Raw genomic sequence first — 17,598 nt, 5'->3', positions numbered from 1 at the left:
AAAGTGCAAATTTATAACTCGATGAATTTGTAATAATTGTTTATCATTTCAGATTTCATACATAATTCTTAATCCTGAATGTTTCATATCGTGAAAATTAATAATAAAAGAATTGGAAAGTTATAAGAATGAATTATTTCATAAGAGTTACTTGTGATTATTTTCAATCTATAAATTTGTAAACTTCTACAAAATTAAAAAAGAATGCTATAATTTAAAAATTAATATTTAATAATTATATGTTCTAAAAATATTTTTAGTCATCTATCAAAATTAATAGAAATCGAAAAAAATATTCTTATAGTAAGATCTCATAATCATAGATTTTTCTTCAAGACAGAAACAAAAATTATTCCAAAAGCACTATAATTGACCTTCCTGTAATAAAAATAAAAAATAAATATTAATATAATGTTTCCATAAAGATATTTGATAAATTCTACGTTATTTATGTCAATTTGAAAAATTAAAATAGGACATATATTTTGCTATTATTTTATGAAAATAAGGATTGAAACACATCTACCTTCAATTTCTGTAAATACAGAAATTCTGTAAGTTCCTGAAATTCTCTTAATATGTAAATCTTTTATTTAAAAAAAATTGTGAATAAATATGTATGATAAAGTCTCTTCTTGACATGTGAACTGAAGTAAATAAATTATTCTATTCTATATAATTTGTTATACTTACATATAATTGTTAATTACTATTTATGTATCATATAAAACAAATTTATGAAAGTATTTTATTATGATTTATTTCTCATAGTATAAATTGTATTTATAAAAAATTTTGTAAGATTTTATGAAAAAATATGCGATATTAAATTGCAAATAAATTTTCTCCATTATTCACAGAGATTATTTTTATTGACATACTACTGTTTATCACACTATAACATTTATAACTTTATATCTCATTATTATGCGATATTCACGTAACAATTATAACGATCATAAAACTTATATTTATTTGAAGATTATATAGATATTATTTTTAATCATGTTTATAAAGTAAACAAAATGATCTACTATATCTTACATACATATACACACATACATACTATAATATGAATATTAAAGATAACCAATGAAAAGTACTAGATAATAAAATGATAAATGTATATTTTGGATTACACCTCACCGATGTGAAGGTTTCCTCTATTGTACCTCCCCCCTTCCTAGAGTCGTCCGACTTTTCACGTGAAACTAGATTCACCCCACCTCCCCTTTCTGTCTAGAGAAATAACTTCTTGTCATGCATAATATCAATGTCGTTCTCTACATATTATGGAACTTTAATTTATTATGTCTCCTAAACGATTCAACCGTCTCTCACTTAATTCTTGTGGAAAATTACTCAGAATACTCTTCCCTGAGCAACATACCTGAGCTGCGTTCGAAAATGTTACCCGAGTGTTTCCATATATCGTTTTATTCTTATTGCTCACTTAATGTTAAACAAGAATAATATGATACATGGGAACACCCTGGTAATGTTTTCGAACCCTGGAGGACGTTAAAATCGGAAGTGTAATTTAAAGTATACATTTATCAATAAAATTACAAATTAAATTTTTAAAACATAATCTGAAATTGTTAATATATATAGTGACGAAGTTCTATACTATTTTTTTTTAAATGAGTGTCTTGGTGAAATTATTCCACGTTTGGAATACTTTTTCACTTCTTCATAAAATCGTTAAGAATGTGATCGATATGCACCACTGGTAAAGGAGGATGCTCTCCAGGATGACATTTTCGATGACATATTAATCCAGGTTTTTGCGCAAAAGCTTTCCCACAAATATCACAAATATACGGTCGTTTTCCCGTATGAAGTAACAGATGCTGCCTGTAAGCAGTTCTACGCGCAAAAGCTTTGCCACAGATATGACAGTCATACGGTCGGTCACCGGTGTGGGTCATCATATGCTGTTTCAATCGGTGATTGTCATTGAAAGATTTACCGCACTCTTCGCATGTGAAACTCTTTCTGGACTCGTGCTGTAGAAAGATATGTTGATCCAAATTCTCCTGCGTGACCAAACGCCTATTGCAGATTTCGCATTTATATTTGGGCTTGAAATGCGCCCACTTTTTGTGCACATACAGTGAATTAGTGTTGGAGCAGGTCTTATTGCAGATATCGCATACTACTGGGTCCTCCATGTGCTTGAAACGTACATGCAATCTCATATCGCTTTTCACTTTAAATTTCTTGCCGCAATGCTCACAGTCATATTTATACTCGGATCCGTGTTTGCGATCGAGGTGCTCTTTTAACCGTCGTCGATTTGGGGATTCAAATCCGCAAAAGTTACACAAGTATTCCTGCGGCTTTTTTCTTCGTTTAATTACACGATTCGTGGAATGTTTCCTATTAATATGAGAATAAAAGGTCGATTTGTTGGTACTTTCAAAGGTACAAAAACTGCAGGTGAACGTAACAATATCTTTATCCTGTTTATGCATTAGATCCCAATGAAACTTTAACATCTTCATCATGGGAAAGGAAATATTGCACTTATCACAAGTATAGACCTTGGTCTCCTTCTTATTATCAAGTTGATCTTCATCCGAATCTAACTCGTCTGCCGACAAGACTTTCTTGTTTTCCGTATTTATTGTATAGACATCGTTCGATACGTCTGTATAAATTACACTGTTATCGTCTGTAATTTCTAAGTTTACCATATTATCAGTCCCGATTTTCAATATTTCAACAATCTGTTTCTGATTGTATTGATTCTCTTCTGTTTTTTTTGATATGTGATTTACTGGAAGAAAGGCATAACAGAGACATCCTTCTAAATCAACTACTTTCCACAGTTGCATTGGAATAGATTCTTTGCCATATAGAAAACATCCATTTCCATTTATGACCCTGAAAATAATACAATATGTTAGTTAGAAATTTTATTATCGAATAAAAATAGTTTTAGTTTTATTTCATAATTTTGTTTCTTTTATTTTTCTAAATAAATTTAATATTTGAAATTGAGAATAAAGGTTTTTATATAAATAGATGAGGTACACATTTCAGATAAAATATAAGTTATGATTTTGTTAATTATTTATATATCATTTTCCAATTATTTCTTCTATCTCTCAAAAATTACAATCAACAGCTAAGTCAATAGTTACACTTATTTCTAGTGTAAGCAAAAATTTGTTTTATATTAATTTATATATTCTGTAACGCTAAACAGTTAAATTACATTCGATTACAGCTAATCATACACACACACACACACACACACACACACACACACACACACACACACACACACACACACACACACACACACATATAGGGTATTTGGAAAATAATGATAAATCTTTCACATAGAGGCAGAATGGACTAAACTGAGAAGAAAAGTCCTCTTTTCTTTTCTTTTCATAGAGGTCTAAAAATTTTTTTTAGACTTTTTCAGAATTTTTTAGTACCGTATTTTTTTCAAGTTATTAAAAATGAAAAAATGCTATATTAAAAAGTTGATAAAAAATTCTAAAAAAATTCGTAGACTTCTATGAGAAGAAAATAAACAATTTTTGTCTCTTGCAGATTTTCTGTAAAGTTGACAGTATTGTATTTGAATAAAAAATTATTAAAGTCCAATTTTCGGCAATGTTTAGCAATTAATATCTTGTTAACTATTGCGAAAATTGCAAAATGGTAAAGGACTCCCTTCTCAGTTTAATCCATTCTACCCCTATGCGAAAGATTTATTATTTTCCAAACACCTTGTGTGTGTGTATGTATATATATATATATGAAGGTAATATTAAATCTAGAATATATTGTGCTATACATAAAAAAATATATACCATTCAAATATTAAGATGTAATTTAAATATCCTTTCAAATAAATTCATCGTACTTACAAGCGGGAATAATTGTACAATGATTTTACGCATACATACATTTAGAATATGAATGTTTCTAAAAAAAAAAGATAACAAATAAATTACCAGGAATAACTAATAAGATTCAATAATCAATTGTTTTGAAAACAATTTTAAAACACTATATTATATAATAATATAATATAATTTTATTTAAAAAAATTTCAAATCCTAATTTTTCTTTAATTAACGGAATAAACAAGTTAAATGACAATAATATAACATAACAAAACAAATTAATAAGTTTTAGAAAGAGATTTCATTTAAAAAAATTGACTTAATGCATACAATTGATATTTCATTCTAATATAAAAAATACGTGTAAGATTCATTTACATATACATATGACAATTAAAATTTTTTTGTAAATAATATATTGAGTTGTCTTATGTGATAATTGTTATATATACCATTACCTCTAGATATCACTCGATAAAAAACTCGTATAATGAAAGTATCTCATTAGCATAGTATATGAATATTAATAACACAAGGATATTTTTCTTTAATACACCAGCTACATATGTTTCAAAATTCACTACCAGTATACTAAAAATCTATAGCTTACATTATGTACACTGTAAGATATCAGCACTGGCAGTGAATTTTGGAATACAGTTGTCGTCCTATGAAAGTACGATCAGTTGTATGAAAAGTACACTCATTGGAATCTTACATAGACACTTTATATCAATCAAGCACTATGTCAACCGTTCATAACATCGTTCAAAATATGATCGATAAGGACGCGCGGCAGAGGTGGGTGAGAACCTGGATGCGACTTCCTGTGACTGATTAGACCTGGCTTCTGAGTGAAGGCTTTGCCGCAAATATCGCAAACATATGGCCTGATGCCGGTGTGGATAAGCAGATGTTGCTTGAGAGCTGTCCTACGAGCGAAGGATTTATTGCAGATGGTGCAACTGTATGGTTTATCCCCGGTGTGAATCCTCATATGCACCTTCAATCTGCTGTTCCGCGAGAACGTCTTGCCGCACTCTTCGCATACCACGTTTTCTCTGCGTTCATGCTGCCTGAGCATGTGCTCGTTGAGATTCTCCTGGCTGACCATTCGTCTCTTGCATATCTGACACTCGTACTTGGCCTTGTAGTGTGCAAACTTCTGGTGCACGTACAAAGAGTTGCTATTAAGACAAGTCTTGCCGCAAACATCGCAAATCACCGGTTGCTCCCGGTGGCTGAAACGTATATGGTTCGTCAGATCACCTTTGACCTTGAACTTTTTACCGCAAGTTTCGCAGGAAAACTTGAAGTCATCTGTGTGCTTGCGCGCGACGTGTATCTTCAATTCATACTTGTTCTTGTTCTTGTATTCGCACTGGTTGCAATAAAATAATTCTGGCTGCGCGTCGCCGTCGCAGGACTGTGGCTGTTTGTGTTTTCGCTTGATATGAGAGTATAGCGACGACTTCTTAGCAGTTTTAAATCCACATTCATTGCACGTGTACACCTTATTAACATCCTCCACTTTATGCCGGCGTTTATGAGAGTATAGTGTGCTCTTTTTTGCGCACGTAAAATCGCAAAGATCGCAATGTTCTTCAACGGATGACTTCTTCTGATTAGATGTCTTTGGAACGGCGATCGCCGATGTTTCACTGTTAGCTTCAACTTCTGTTTTAATTATTAAGTTAGGATTCTCGGATGAGATTAACACAGTAGTCTTAGCTGTTCCGCGGCTGTACGAGCAAGCTGTTTGACTAGTCTTCTTGAGAGACGTGTAGTTACATTTCGTTATTCTACGTTTTTTTTTCGTACAACTTGCTTCTAAATTTTTCTTAACCCTCTTATGATTTTGTGCCAAGTGAGATGCTAGAGTAGTACTTCTTTTACATTCAAAATCACACATGTTGCAAACAAAACTCATTGTATTCTTGTTCCTGTGTTTGCGCATGTGCATGTTCAGATTCGTTTCACTCAAACATTCATAACTGCAAATCGTACAATTGAATTTCTTAGGATTTGTTTTAGCCACTTCTTTCTTATGTTTCTTCTTTACATGCGCATCTAAAGTTGCTAATCTATTACAATCAAAATCACAAAAGGTGCAAACATAAAATACGTATTTGCTCCCGTATTTTGCTTCCTGTAAACGCAACTTTAATTGTTTGGATGGTCTTCGAATGTTCGTCTTTAAATATAGCATGTACTTTTCTTTCAGACGTCCTTCTCGAAGCCATGAATGCATATTATGTGTTATTTTGTGGCGACTTAGCATAGACTGCATGGGAAATTTCATATTGCACTTATCACAAGTGTAACTATCGATGACTACGTTGTACAAACGCATCAAGGAATCCATGCAATGACTGACGCTACATTCGCTGATTTTCTGATTGCTCTGTTGATCCTTGATTTCTTGGACTTTGACAGGAGCCAACGATAATACATTAAATATCTTTGTGGTTTCTTCAGCTTTATGGACATCTTTTAACATCGGTACTAACGAATAGTGCAGTTTATCATTAGCATCAACGTGCTGCCACAATTCTTTCATCGGTATTGAATCCTTTGCGGTAATAAAGCAACCAGAAGCGTCCATCTGCAAGATCTTCTCGCTGCAGTTTTGTTCTCTAAAACATATAAAATACAGCGGTTAGTTTCAGTAATGTTGTTAGAATTTGAACATCTCAATCACTACTTACTCCAGGTCTAAAAGATGTTTCTACAAAAGTTTTGGATACAATTGAATCGTGGAACTATTATATAATTCGCAAGCCACGAATTCATTCATATTTTTTTTATATTCAATAATACGTTATAAAATATGTTTTTCCAGGATATGAAAAGGATATAAAATTAATTTATTAAAACTGTGTAACAATTCAAATTTATACTTATATATAAATTAGAAATTGGTAGAAAATAACATAACATAAATTTCAGATATTATAATTTAATATGTATAAATTACTTAATAAATATAACTGTTTCAAGTAAATAGGTTTATAATTAATTTAAGCTCTATTTTTTATTTATCCCTCATCAATTAACATTTTTTCTTATAATATTTAGAGTAGATTTATTAATTATGTATTAGGTGTTGGAATTAATTCGTAGCGTTTTACAAGTGATGGGAAGTACTTTCATTAATGTATTTTTTAATGCTCATGTGAAATAAATAACATTCTTTCATTGAAAAACGCTACGAATTAATTCCAACACCTAATATATGTATACAAAACTAAATACAGCATTACAAGTAAAATAACTGCTTGCTTTCTAAAAGACATAGATAATGTCAGTAAGTGTGCATCTGATACTTCTTACGCACAGTTACATCTCCTCTTGATAACTTGTACGCGTAAATCATAAATATACAGCGATAACTTGATTAAGTGATTAAATCTCTTCAAGTTAAACACTGCAATTTTGATAATTGTAAATCTTATCGTGTTGTCATATGGCTGTCGAGATCCTCTTGTTTTAAAAATTATAATCTTGTTGCATATGACATAGTGAAATTTATACTTTGAATGCATTCATTGCATGTCTTTTTATGTAACAAAAAATTGATCCTGTATTATAAATCTTCCGTAAATATTGCTTCTTCAGCTTCTGCAAATATTAGTTGCAATTTCTTTGAATTTTTTCCAATTTAAATTTTCACTATATATTTTTAATGTTAGATTCAATTTGTCCTTTTAATTTTCTTCTCCACAAATTCGTCGGTAGCTTCTACTTTTATTAATGATGAAAGACATGATGATTCTACGATCTCTCTTTTATCTTCATCTTTAACAAATTCATAAGGATCTTATATCGGCACAAAAGAAAATTGATGGTTGCTTTAAACCTTAAGAAAATTTTGTTCAAGAAGATCACATGGTATAGACCTAAAAGCAAGAAAAATAAATCAGTGGCGCAAAACAAATATTTGTATACACAGAAATTGTCTAGTGACTGTAAAAACATCCCCTTTGCACAATACATTAGACACTATATATTTATTTAACATATAACAAGGTATATAACATTATAATACAATGCAATGTAAAATTGTAAATTGTTAAAAAAAAATTTTCTTCATATTAAGAGCATCTTTACAACTTTTATTGCATTATATTTAAGTAATTCTAAGAACAAAATGGGAAATATGTACATTTGTCATTATTTCATACTGTTTTATTTAAAAATGTATGTTTATCAATTTTGTGTTAACAATATCTGAATATGTACTATTTAAAAGTAATGTATTCTTCTTAAATTTTCAGTTAATTTAATATTATTAATAAAATTCATATTCGTTGACGAAGCATGTTAACTTTATTATATGATATCCCCATTCGCACTCATTTTTTAAAAAAGATTCTTTCACATTAGTATAATTTACAATTACTAATAATTAAAGATATTTAAATAATTGTTTTTTTAAATATCTTTAAATATTTTTAAAAACATTCATCACAGCAACAAAAAAGTTGTTTTCTATTACTGAAAATATGACTATTATTTAATAATCATAGTGCAGGCTGATTGATAATTAATGATTACCTTCTCACATATCGACAGAATCGACCAAAGTAGAAAAGTCCTTTACCATTTTGTAATTTTCACGATGGTTGATAAGATATTAATTTTTAAAGATCACCAAATGTGTCCGCCCAACAGCGAAGAAATTGCAAAATAGTAGAGGACTTTTCGATTCAGTTTAATTTTGCCTCTATATAAGAATTTAATCATTAATTGTCAAACACCCTGTATATTATATTTTCTTATGTTGTTTCTTATGTTATTATATTTAAGTTTTTTTTTTTAAAAAGATTCATCAATGTATATTTCAATCGTAGAAAGTGTGAATACATTCATTTACTAAAAACATATGTATTTATTTAGTATTTTACATCAATTTATACTGTACATTGCATCATCCCATATGATAAAAGTTCACTATCAAAAGCGAGGATTATTATCATAAAATCATATTTTCGATAACTTTTTCAAAATAAATTTCCATTAAAAAAAACTGAATAGAAGATAACATTCTCATCACCAATTTAAATTACATACACGGATGAATTTATTAAATGATGTCAAAAGATATAGTGTATGCCTTCATGCTACAGTGAATATAAAAAACAAAATTATTATTCTATAAAAAATAGAATTTATTGTTAACGAAAATATATCGCAATCTTACTTGTTAGTCAAAATATAAAAAATAGAGAATACAAAAATTATAGTAAAGAAATATCAAAAGATATTGAATATGATATTGCAAAGATGGTGACATATTTTTCATTAAACTCAATTCATAAACAAAATTGGAAGACTTCGATATAAAAATGAAATGTAATTACACGATGAATGAGTTCAAGATACAGTATAACATAAGAAAAGAATTATATCTAATATTAGATTAATATAGGCATCACTTTTTCTGTACTATATTATGTATTTATATTGCCAACAGGTTTATAATCATAATATGAATATATTAAAAGTTTCAAAAAAATAAAAAATAAAAAATAACAGAATAATTTTGCAATTCCATAAGATGAGTACAATCTTCGAATATTCTAAATTTAATTAGAGAATAAATAAACACTTAAATGCAGAAAGTTAGAATTTAATCATAAATCTAATAAATCTGATATAGTCATTTATAACTTATATTCAAATAAATTTAACAAATTTAAATATAAAATCAACATACCAATATAGTAGCATGTACTATCAAAAAAAGGATCCTCCGATTTAAAAATTCACAAGACAATAATATATCGCCTTTGATGTAAACGAGATTGTCCAAACTGCGTTACATTACAAATGTATCGTCACTGAGATAATAATTAAAAATCATCTGTTTGCACATCACGCGCTTTTAGAGATTATATATGTATATTAGAGAACCATAAGGTCATTCTCTTTATATCACAAATTCATCTGTTGTTTATACACACGAATCACTTGGCACTTTTATTTACAACAATTTTGTCTTGCACGCCGTGCAGGAGATTCGTAATTTTAATAGGTGGAGGCGGTGGATGTACGCCAGGATGCTTTTTACGATGCAACATCATTGGCGATCGCTGAGTGAAGCTCTGACCGCAAATGTCGCAAACGTAAGGTCGCTCGCCAACGTGAGTCAACAGATGAATCTTTTGTGAACTGAGACAGCCAAAGGTTTTGCCGCATATTGCACAGAGATACGACTTTTCTCCCGAGTGCGTTCTGAGGTGCTTTGTGAGACCATATTTGAACTTGAACTCCATACCACACTGCTCGCAGACGTACTTCATTTTATGCAGCTCAGCGTGACTGTCAAGATTTTTCTGGGTCTTGAAGCGCTTTCTGCAAACTTGGCACTCAAATTCCTTAATCTTCGTCTTGTGCTTGTAATGCTTGTGGAAGTACAAAGAACTCTTGCTGGGATAAGACGTGCCGCATATGTCACAAACGCAGGATTCTGTATCGTGATCTTTCATATGCGTTGTATAGTCGGATTGTACCTTGAACATCTTGCCGCATTGTTCGCAGCTGTAGTTGTAGTCCTCGGTGTGCTTGCGAATGTAATGTATCTTCAAATACGGTTTCGTACGCGCCTTAAATTCGCACAGAGTACACGCGTGAAGCTGCGCGGGCTCGTCGTGGATTTCCATATGCCTAGAAAGATACGCACTGGTCTTGAAGCCCTTGGAACAGATCGTGCATTTGTGCGGACGGGAATTGCTATGTTTGAACATATGACTGGTGAGCTTGCTCTTGCGGTCGAACGTAATATAACAAATCTGGCATATATGCGACTTTTTCTTTGGACTAGTCGTGTGTTTACCGGATCGCGTTTTCGAGAGTTCATCTTTACGCCGTTTCCTAAAGTCCAAAGGAGTGTCATCCAAATCGTCCAAATCATCCAAATCCTCGACGACTATCTTATTTTTCTTTCTAGTCTTAACGCGTTCTTGATCTTTCTCTTCAGGATTACCCTTCTCTGTTTTTACTTCATCTTCTTTAGATTCAGCTTTAAAATTATTTTCTTCGCTAGGCGGAGGTTCTTTCATCATAAACACGCTCAATGACTTTGGGATGCGAAAATAATCGTCTTCCAGTTTTACTATCAGAAAAGTTGACGAGAGTGGATCTAGCTGATTGGACCTAAAAAAATTATAAAAATCAGTCAGTCGATTTTTATTCGTTAGTACAATGAGCATATGGACGTGCTGGTTGCACGCGAGCATGCATGGTGCAACTTCAGAATTAAAAGTTTCAATAAAGCAAAGCTGAATTCTATAAAAATTATTTTTTTCTATTGCTTATAGAAATACTTTCTTAGGAATAAATATTCGTTATTATTCTAATACTTGTTTTAACATCTATTTATAAGAATAAATAGTAACTGACAAATTAACTTACATTTTAAAAAACGCAAAACGTTGAACTATACATTAATATATTAAATAAGCTATAATACACGATGTATAATATATATAATATTTATTTAGATTATTTATTGCATTTAATTTATATTAAAAAATTAAATTTTTTTCTATATAATTAAAACTGAATATGTATTGTTAATTTTATCATGCATTGCATTATAAAAATTAAAATAGGCACAACAATCTTGATATTAAATAAACAGAAATCATTATTAAAACATTTTTCAAAATAATCACAATATGTAACACATTACTTTAATTAGCTTTCCCTTTAAAATCCAGATATTGTAATGAAATAATCAATATGTACCAAAAGTCCAACATATGCATTTTTGTACATTTATTCCTGTATCAACAATTAAAAAAAAAACAAAATTAAACTAAAGAATCATAAAACATTCTAAATAAAATACACTTTCAAAACAGATGGCAATAAGAATCTATGAAGATTCTTTCCATGTCTCGTGAGAGATATAGATCGCTGCATAAAATTTACATCACAAATGTCATAACATGAGTCGATTTGCAAGAGATAAAGTCATATTGCTTTATATCCTGCATTCCATATTATAACGTTTGTGACGCTTCATCAAATCTTTACATTTTTTAGTACAATTCTAATGATAGATCAACAAATAATTATCCATCAACTTCAAGTTTGTTTCAACAAAATAAATTTTGCACTTTTGACAGTTCATCTTCTTGAGCAATTTCAATCTTATGAATTGATCACGTAGAAACAATAAATATGTTAATCAACCGATTACACGCATAAGGATACCATATCCCATCTTAGACTACAATCGTGATTAAAACTTTGTTAAAATGCTCGAGCAAATTTTATTCGTTATGATAAGCATAAAGATTCTTAACATCTCAATCTGTAAAATATATATTGATAAATTGTTTAATATTCGATGAATTCGGTCCATTCTCATGCGTTACAGTTTAATCCTTGTTTTTTAAATATTCTCCAAGAAAATTACTTAACATTATACAGACGTATATATTATATATATGTCTGTATAAACTTTATATATATAACTGTATTAAAACTCTATATATAGAGTTTATTTTATATAACTGTAATATATATATATATAATTTTAATACAGTTATATAAAGTTTTAACATATGATTAAATAAAAAAATAATTTTCTTTTATTTAAGCGTCCGTTGAAACTTTAGTCTTCCTAATTTTGAAGACTTGGACTCCTTTTGTAATATAATGCTTCACCTTTGATATACATATATAATCATTTAATACAATAATTCGTTGACTTCTGAAACATTTATTTTAATGAGTAAAAGAAAGTATAATTTAATGTATTGCTATATTTAACAAATCACGATTGTTATAAAATTACATAAATATAAATTTGTACATATACTTATAAAGAAAAATTCTTTTTTGTACAAAATATTCCGTATTCGAAATCATTCTTAAAAAATTTATTCTTCGAAATTAATTCAAAACTACAATATTTTTACTAGAAAATACTAAATACTTATAAAAGTAAAGCTTACCTATATGGTAAAAATAAAAATCTAAGGAAAAATAAAAAAAATATAAATTATTCACAAATTACAAATCTTTTGTATAATCAATATAATTATTAAACATAAAAATTCAAATTTTAAGTATTTATTAAACAGATTCAATTATATATAGTTTGTATGTGTTTCTTTTCTATTATATAAAGTAATGCATTCAGTATTTTTGTACGTATAATTAATAATTAATTCTATGATTTATTATTTTACGGCAATAATATGTATTTAAATAAAAATTATAATTTAAATCAACATAAATACTCCGTGTTCTGAAATTTCAAATATAATTAAGTAAAAAACATTTTTTAATATAATTTTATTTGTATATTAAATCGTTGCGTTTATTTCATAGTTTATATCAAATTTTATAATTTGATAATATTCACATAAAATAGAAATTTTTATTGATTATTTTTAATGTTCACTGTTTTGCAAAATTTTTATTTTGCACAGTACATAAATAATAATATAGAGATTTCTTTCTGACATAGTAACACTTCAATTAATGTACACGAAAACATACAGGGTCCGATCGAATAACATGTAAAAACAAGCACATAATTCCTTATAAAAAAATAAAAAATATATAGAGAATAAAATTTTTCGATTTTCTGTTTAGTTTTCGAAAAAATTGAAAAATTTTATTCTATATATATTTTTTATTTTTTTATAGAGAATCACGTCGTGCTCGCTTTTACATATTCAACCAGATCCTGTATATCAAACATATATCAAATACTGTTTTCTAAAAGAAAACAATAGTATTAAGAATATATATTTTTTTATAAGTGTGCATAAATGTATCAGTCTTTTTCTTTAGAAAAGGCAAAAATATCATCATGTATACGCTTTGTTCGTACACAAGATACAATCGAAAAAACTTATCTGTATGAATCGTATATTCTAATATATAGTTCATATGTTTTATACATTCCTTAATAACTTCAAGTTATTATTTTATAATCCTTTAACATCAATCGTCAATCGATTGTGAATCCAATACAAAATTCTTATCCATATTGTCATTTTTTATCTTTTCAAGATAATTCCTGGCAAGCTCGGCTATTTGCGGATGGGACGATGATAACAGCGGTAACGGTCCAGGATGATGTTTTCTATGTCTCAGTAGACTGGAACGTTGCGTAAAGTCCTTTTCACAGACATCGCATTTATATGGCCGTATGCTGGCATGAGTGAGCACATGCTGATAAAAATTGCTAATGGACAGAAACGTTTTTTGGCACAGAATACAAGTGGAAATGTTTGTCTGGCTGTGCTTAAAACGTTTATGGCTTGTGAGTTCGCGAGTACCACTGTACTCTTTTCCACAAATCTCACATTTAAAACCTTTTTTATGCAACATCAAATGGTTGTCCAATCTACTTCTATGATGGAACTTTTTACGGCACAGGTGACACGGATATTCATACTTGATCTCACGATTTCGTTTCTGATGCCGCCACTCGTGGCCTTTGACATCCTTGACCTTCTTGCCGCAAAAGCGGCAGATTTGTAGATCCGATACATGAGTTCTTTTCATATGATGCGTTAGATCGATCTTCAGCTTATAACTGCGGCCACAATGTTCACAAATGTATCTTGATTCATAATCGCTATGAGCGCGAATGTAATGTCTTTTTAGTCCATCTTCACTTTTGTACTTCACATGACAGATTTCGCACTCAAAGAAATAATCCGGCCGATGTATTTTTTTATGAGTCTCCAGCGCCCTTGGCGTGTAACAAGTTCTTTTGCACCTGTCGCATTGATATGGTTTACGATGTGCATATTTTACATGTTGCTCAACTTGCTTTGCATTGTTAAAATGTCTCTCACAAAATGGACATGTGTTTTTTATTTCTTCCATGACTTCATCTACTTCGGTGATTTCTTTGTGTGAATTCGAAGAATCGAAGACTTGTGATGATTTCGCATTCAACAAAGATTGAACATTGTTAATTGAAATGTTGGTGCCTTTGACAGTTATTATAGATGAATTTTGTGAATCTAATGACAAACAATCTACATTAATCGATTCATTTGACACATTTTGACACTGTATCGTAACGGATTTAAGTTTTTCACTTGTAGAATTAGTTTCACTTTGAACAGGTTTCCACGAGTCCAACAAAATGGAGACAAAACGAACAGGCCCTTTTTGGTATTGTCTTCCTGTCTGCCTGATGATAGGCTTTTCCCTGAAACAGGGATAAATCGTGTCAGTGTATAAAGTATCAATACTTGTTTTAATTATATATTCAAATAGCTAAGTGCGACATAAAAAATTTCCTTAGCTATTTTATATATAATAAAATAAATCTCACTGTGTTGTTACATTGTGGATGTCACCATCAATTTCATCAATTACTAGAAAATGTTCATAGGAATAGTATTAGAAAATTACGCATATTTTTATCAAATTTTTTACATCAAATTTTTACACGCACTTGTATTCCGTTATATCCAGAGAGATGCAATGAGTCTGAAATAAATGCAAGAAAGTAAATTTACTTCAAAAAATGTAAAAAATTGTGGAAAATATTTTTTTCTTGCACAAAATAAAGTTAGCTATTACACAATAAGAATATTATCCATAAAACAAATGAAAAAAATTATGTATAACAGCATTAGTCTTTAATAAAGTAAGTATGTATTTATTCCATTAATACTGTTTTTAAATTTAAGATTATTTTCAAATGAAATGTAATGTGCTGTTACTACATCATCTTTTTCCGTGCACAATATTATTTAATATTATGCTCATAATAATATTAACGTATTTAATTGAATATACAAATAAACCTTACAAAAATACAATCTTTTTTATTTATCAGTGTTTGTTTAGTTATCCAAATGATTATCTAAATGATTATTCATAATACGAAATTTTATATATATGTATACACTTATACATGTATACACTTATTATTAATTAAGCATTATTAACACATATATATTTCAGTTATTTCAGATAAATATTTAGCTATGCTAAATACTTATATTTTGTATTCATAAAAGATGTTTATATAGAAAACGTATGTCCCGAATAATTTAAATAATTGAAAGTAATAGTGTATAAAATCAGTCTTTCATCTTATAATTTATCATGATAAAGACTCATCAATTTTTTTTAATATATCGCAATTGTCATTTTGTACGTATCCTTTCCATAATTTCAAACTTTTAACTTTTTAACTTTTTCCTTTACACATACAAATAACAAAACATACATCTAGAATGAAATATTTTTCACATTTATTAAAAACTAAAATTAAACTAAAATTTTTTATTAAACTAAAAATAGAACTAAACGCACTTGCAACAAAGAAAAATCGTCAAAAGGTTTTAATTATGATATACGGATACCGGATATTTTCTGGATATCCGATATAAATTTCCCAAAATTCTAAAAAAAGAAAGCAAGGAAAAAAATAGCGACAATTTTAGGTTTGTTCATTTTAATAATAAGCGCGCTATCAACGTCATTGCATCATTCTATATCCTATTCTTGTTTTACGTCAAATGAATAATAAAGACAAAATGATACAACAGCTGTTGATATCGCGTTCGTCAAATGCAGTTTTAACTGAACTTCTTGCACAGTTTATCTTTTTTCTTTATCTCCCCAACGTAAAAAGAAAAAGAGAAAAGCTGAACTGTGCAAAAAGTTTAGTTAAAAAGAATAGAATTCTGCATCAAACTTTTAATATAAAATTTCAGACGTATATTTTATATATATATATATATATATATATATATATATATATATTGCCAGCTATAAGATAATAAAAAAGTATTGAATATTTTCGATACTTTTTTATTATCGGATATCCAGTGCATCTGTAATAATTTAACAGTATTTTTATATTCTCACAAATTATCAAACATATTTTTTGAAAAATATTTTTCAAACATTGTTATTATACATTTATAGATTAAATGACTTTTGTATAAATAACAATATATTAAAACATCGTCTAATAAGCCGTTCAATTAGTTTCATTATAGTTTCTCGAATTTCTATAAAACATTTTTAACTAAACCAGCAATGGAAACGTGCGACGTGTAGAGTGAAAACAGACCGGGATGATTTTTTTCTGTGCCGAGACTGGATCATTGAGTCTTCACGGTAAATATATGGCCTGATGAGCATGCGTAAAAACATGCTCATAGAATATATTACCTCTTGTCGACACTTTCAATACTTTCTTACAAATCGAACAAGTTCTACTTAATTTGTGTATCCGATTCTTGTTCTATAATTGTCTTAATTATCTGCTCTCTTTGTCCATTTCTTTTTCTATTTGAAGTTCTTCTTTTTCATCGTTCGTTGTAATCTTTTCTTTCTGTCTCCTTTTGCTGGGCTATATTATTTCCTCACACTTTCTTTAGAAGTAATTTCTCATCACGTCATAATACATTCCGACATATATCATTATCCCACACTGTCATCTACCGTCCCCTAAAACATCCATTAATTTCAATCAGTACAAACACAAAATATACATTGTCACAACTGCCAAAATCAAGAATCTTCCATAATCAATAGTAATGTTCAATAAAATTTCAGTAAAATCATTTAACTAATATGTTTGATATTATTGCTATTATACAATTTCTAAAGATTAAGCGATTAAATATTTAAGTATATTAGGATAGAAACAAAATTATAAGCTTTGTTTGACTTAAAATTTCTAAATTTACATATAATTTTTTAAATACCATACAGTATC

General features: G+C 29.0%; 1 protein-coding gene across 12 annotated transcripts in view; it reads right to left on the bottom strand.

Moving 5' to 3' along the window:
• Window positions 1-17,598, bottom strand: part of LOC105143375 (uncharacterized) — a 72,882-nt gene that overhangs the window by 22,048 nt on the left and 33,236 nt on the right. The window contains exons 5-6 of one of the 12 annotated variants that reach the window (XR_015544611.1): window positions 9,589-11,027; window positions 6,607-7,768 (exon numbers count right to left, since the gene is read on the bottom strand). The exons of 6 other annotated variants lie outside the window; for them this stretch is intronic. Coding sequence is in view for 5 of the 6 variants with exons in the window: in XM_087404641.1 (XP_087260767.1) it covers window positions 4,618-6,505 (1,888 nt within the window). In the remaining variant the exon portion in view is untranslated. Of the gene's footprint in view, window positions 1-825; window positions 2,890-3,830; window positions 6,506-6,606; window positions 7,769-8,740; window positions 11,028-13,674; window positions 15,064-17,598 lie in introns of those variants that run through there. 5 more of the 12 variants (XM_087404648.1, XM_087404646.1, XM_087404641.1 and 2 more) reach the window with 5 other exon arrangements.

Source organism: Acromyrmex echinatior, chromosome 3 (assembly GCF_024713525.1).
Source record: "Acromyrmex echinatior isolate Ae372 chromosome 3, ASM2471352v2, whole genome shotgun sequence".
Lineage (NCBI taxonomy): Eukaryota > Metazoa > Arthropoda > Insecta > Hymenoptera > Formicidae > Acromyrmex > Acromyrmex echinatior.
Note: the sequence above shows the minus strand (reverse complement) of the source record. Positions and strands in the feature narration are given on the sequence as shown.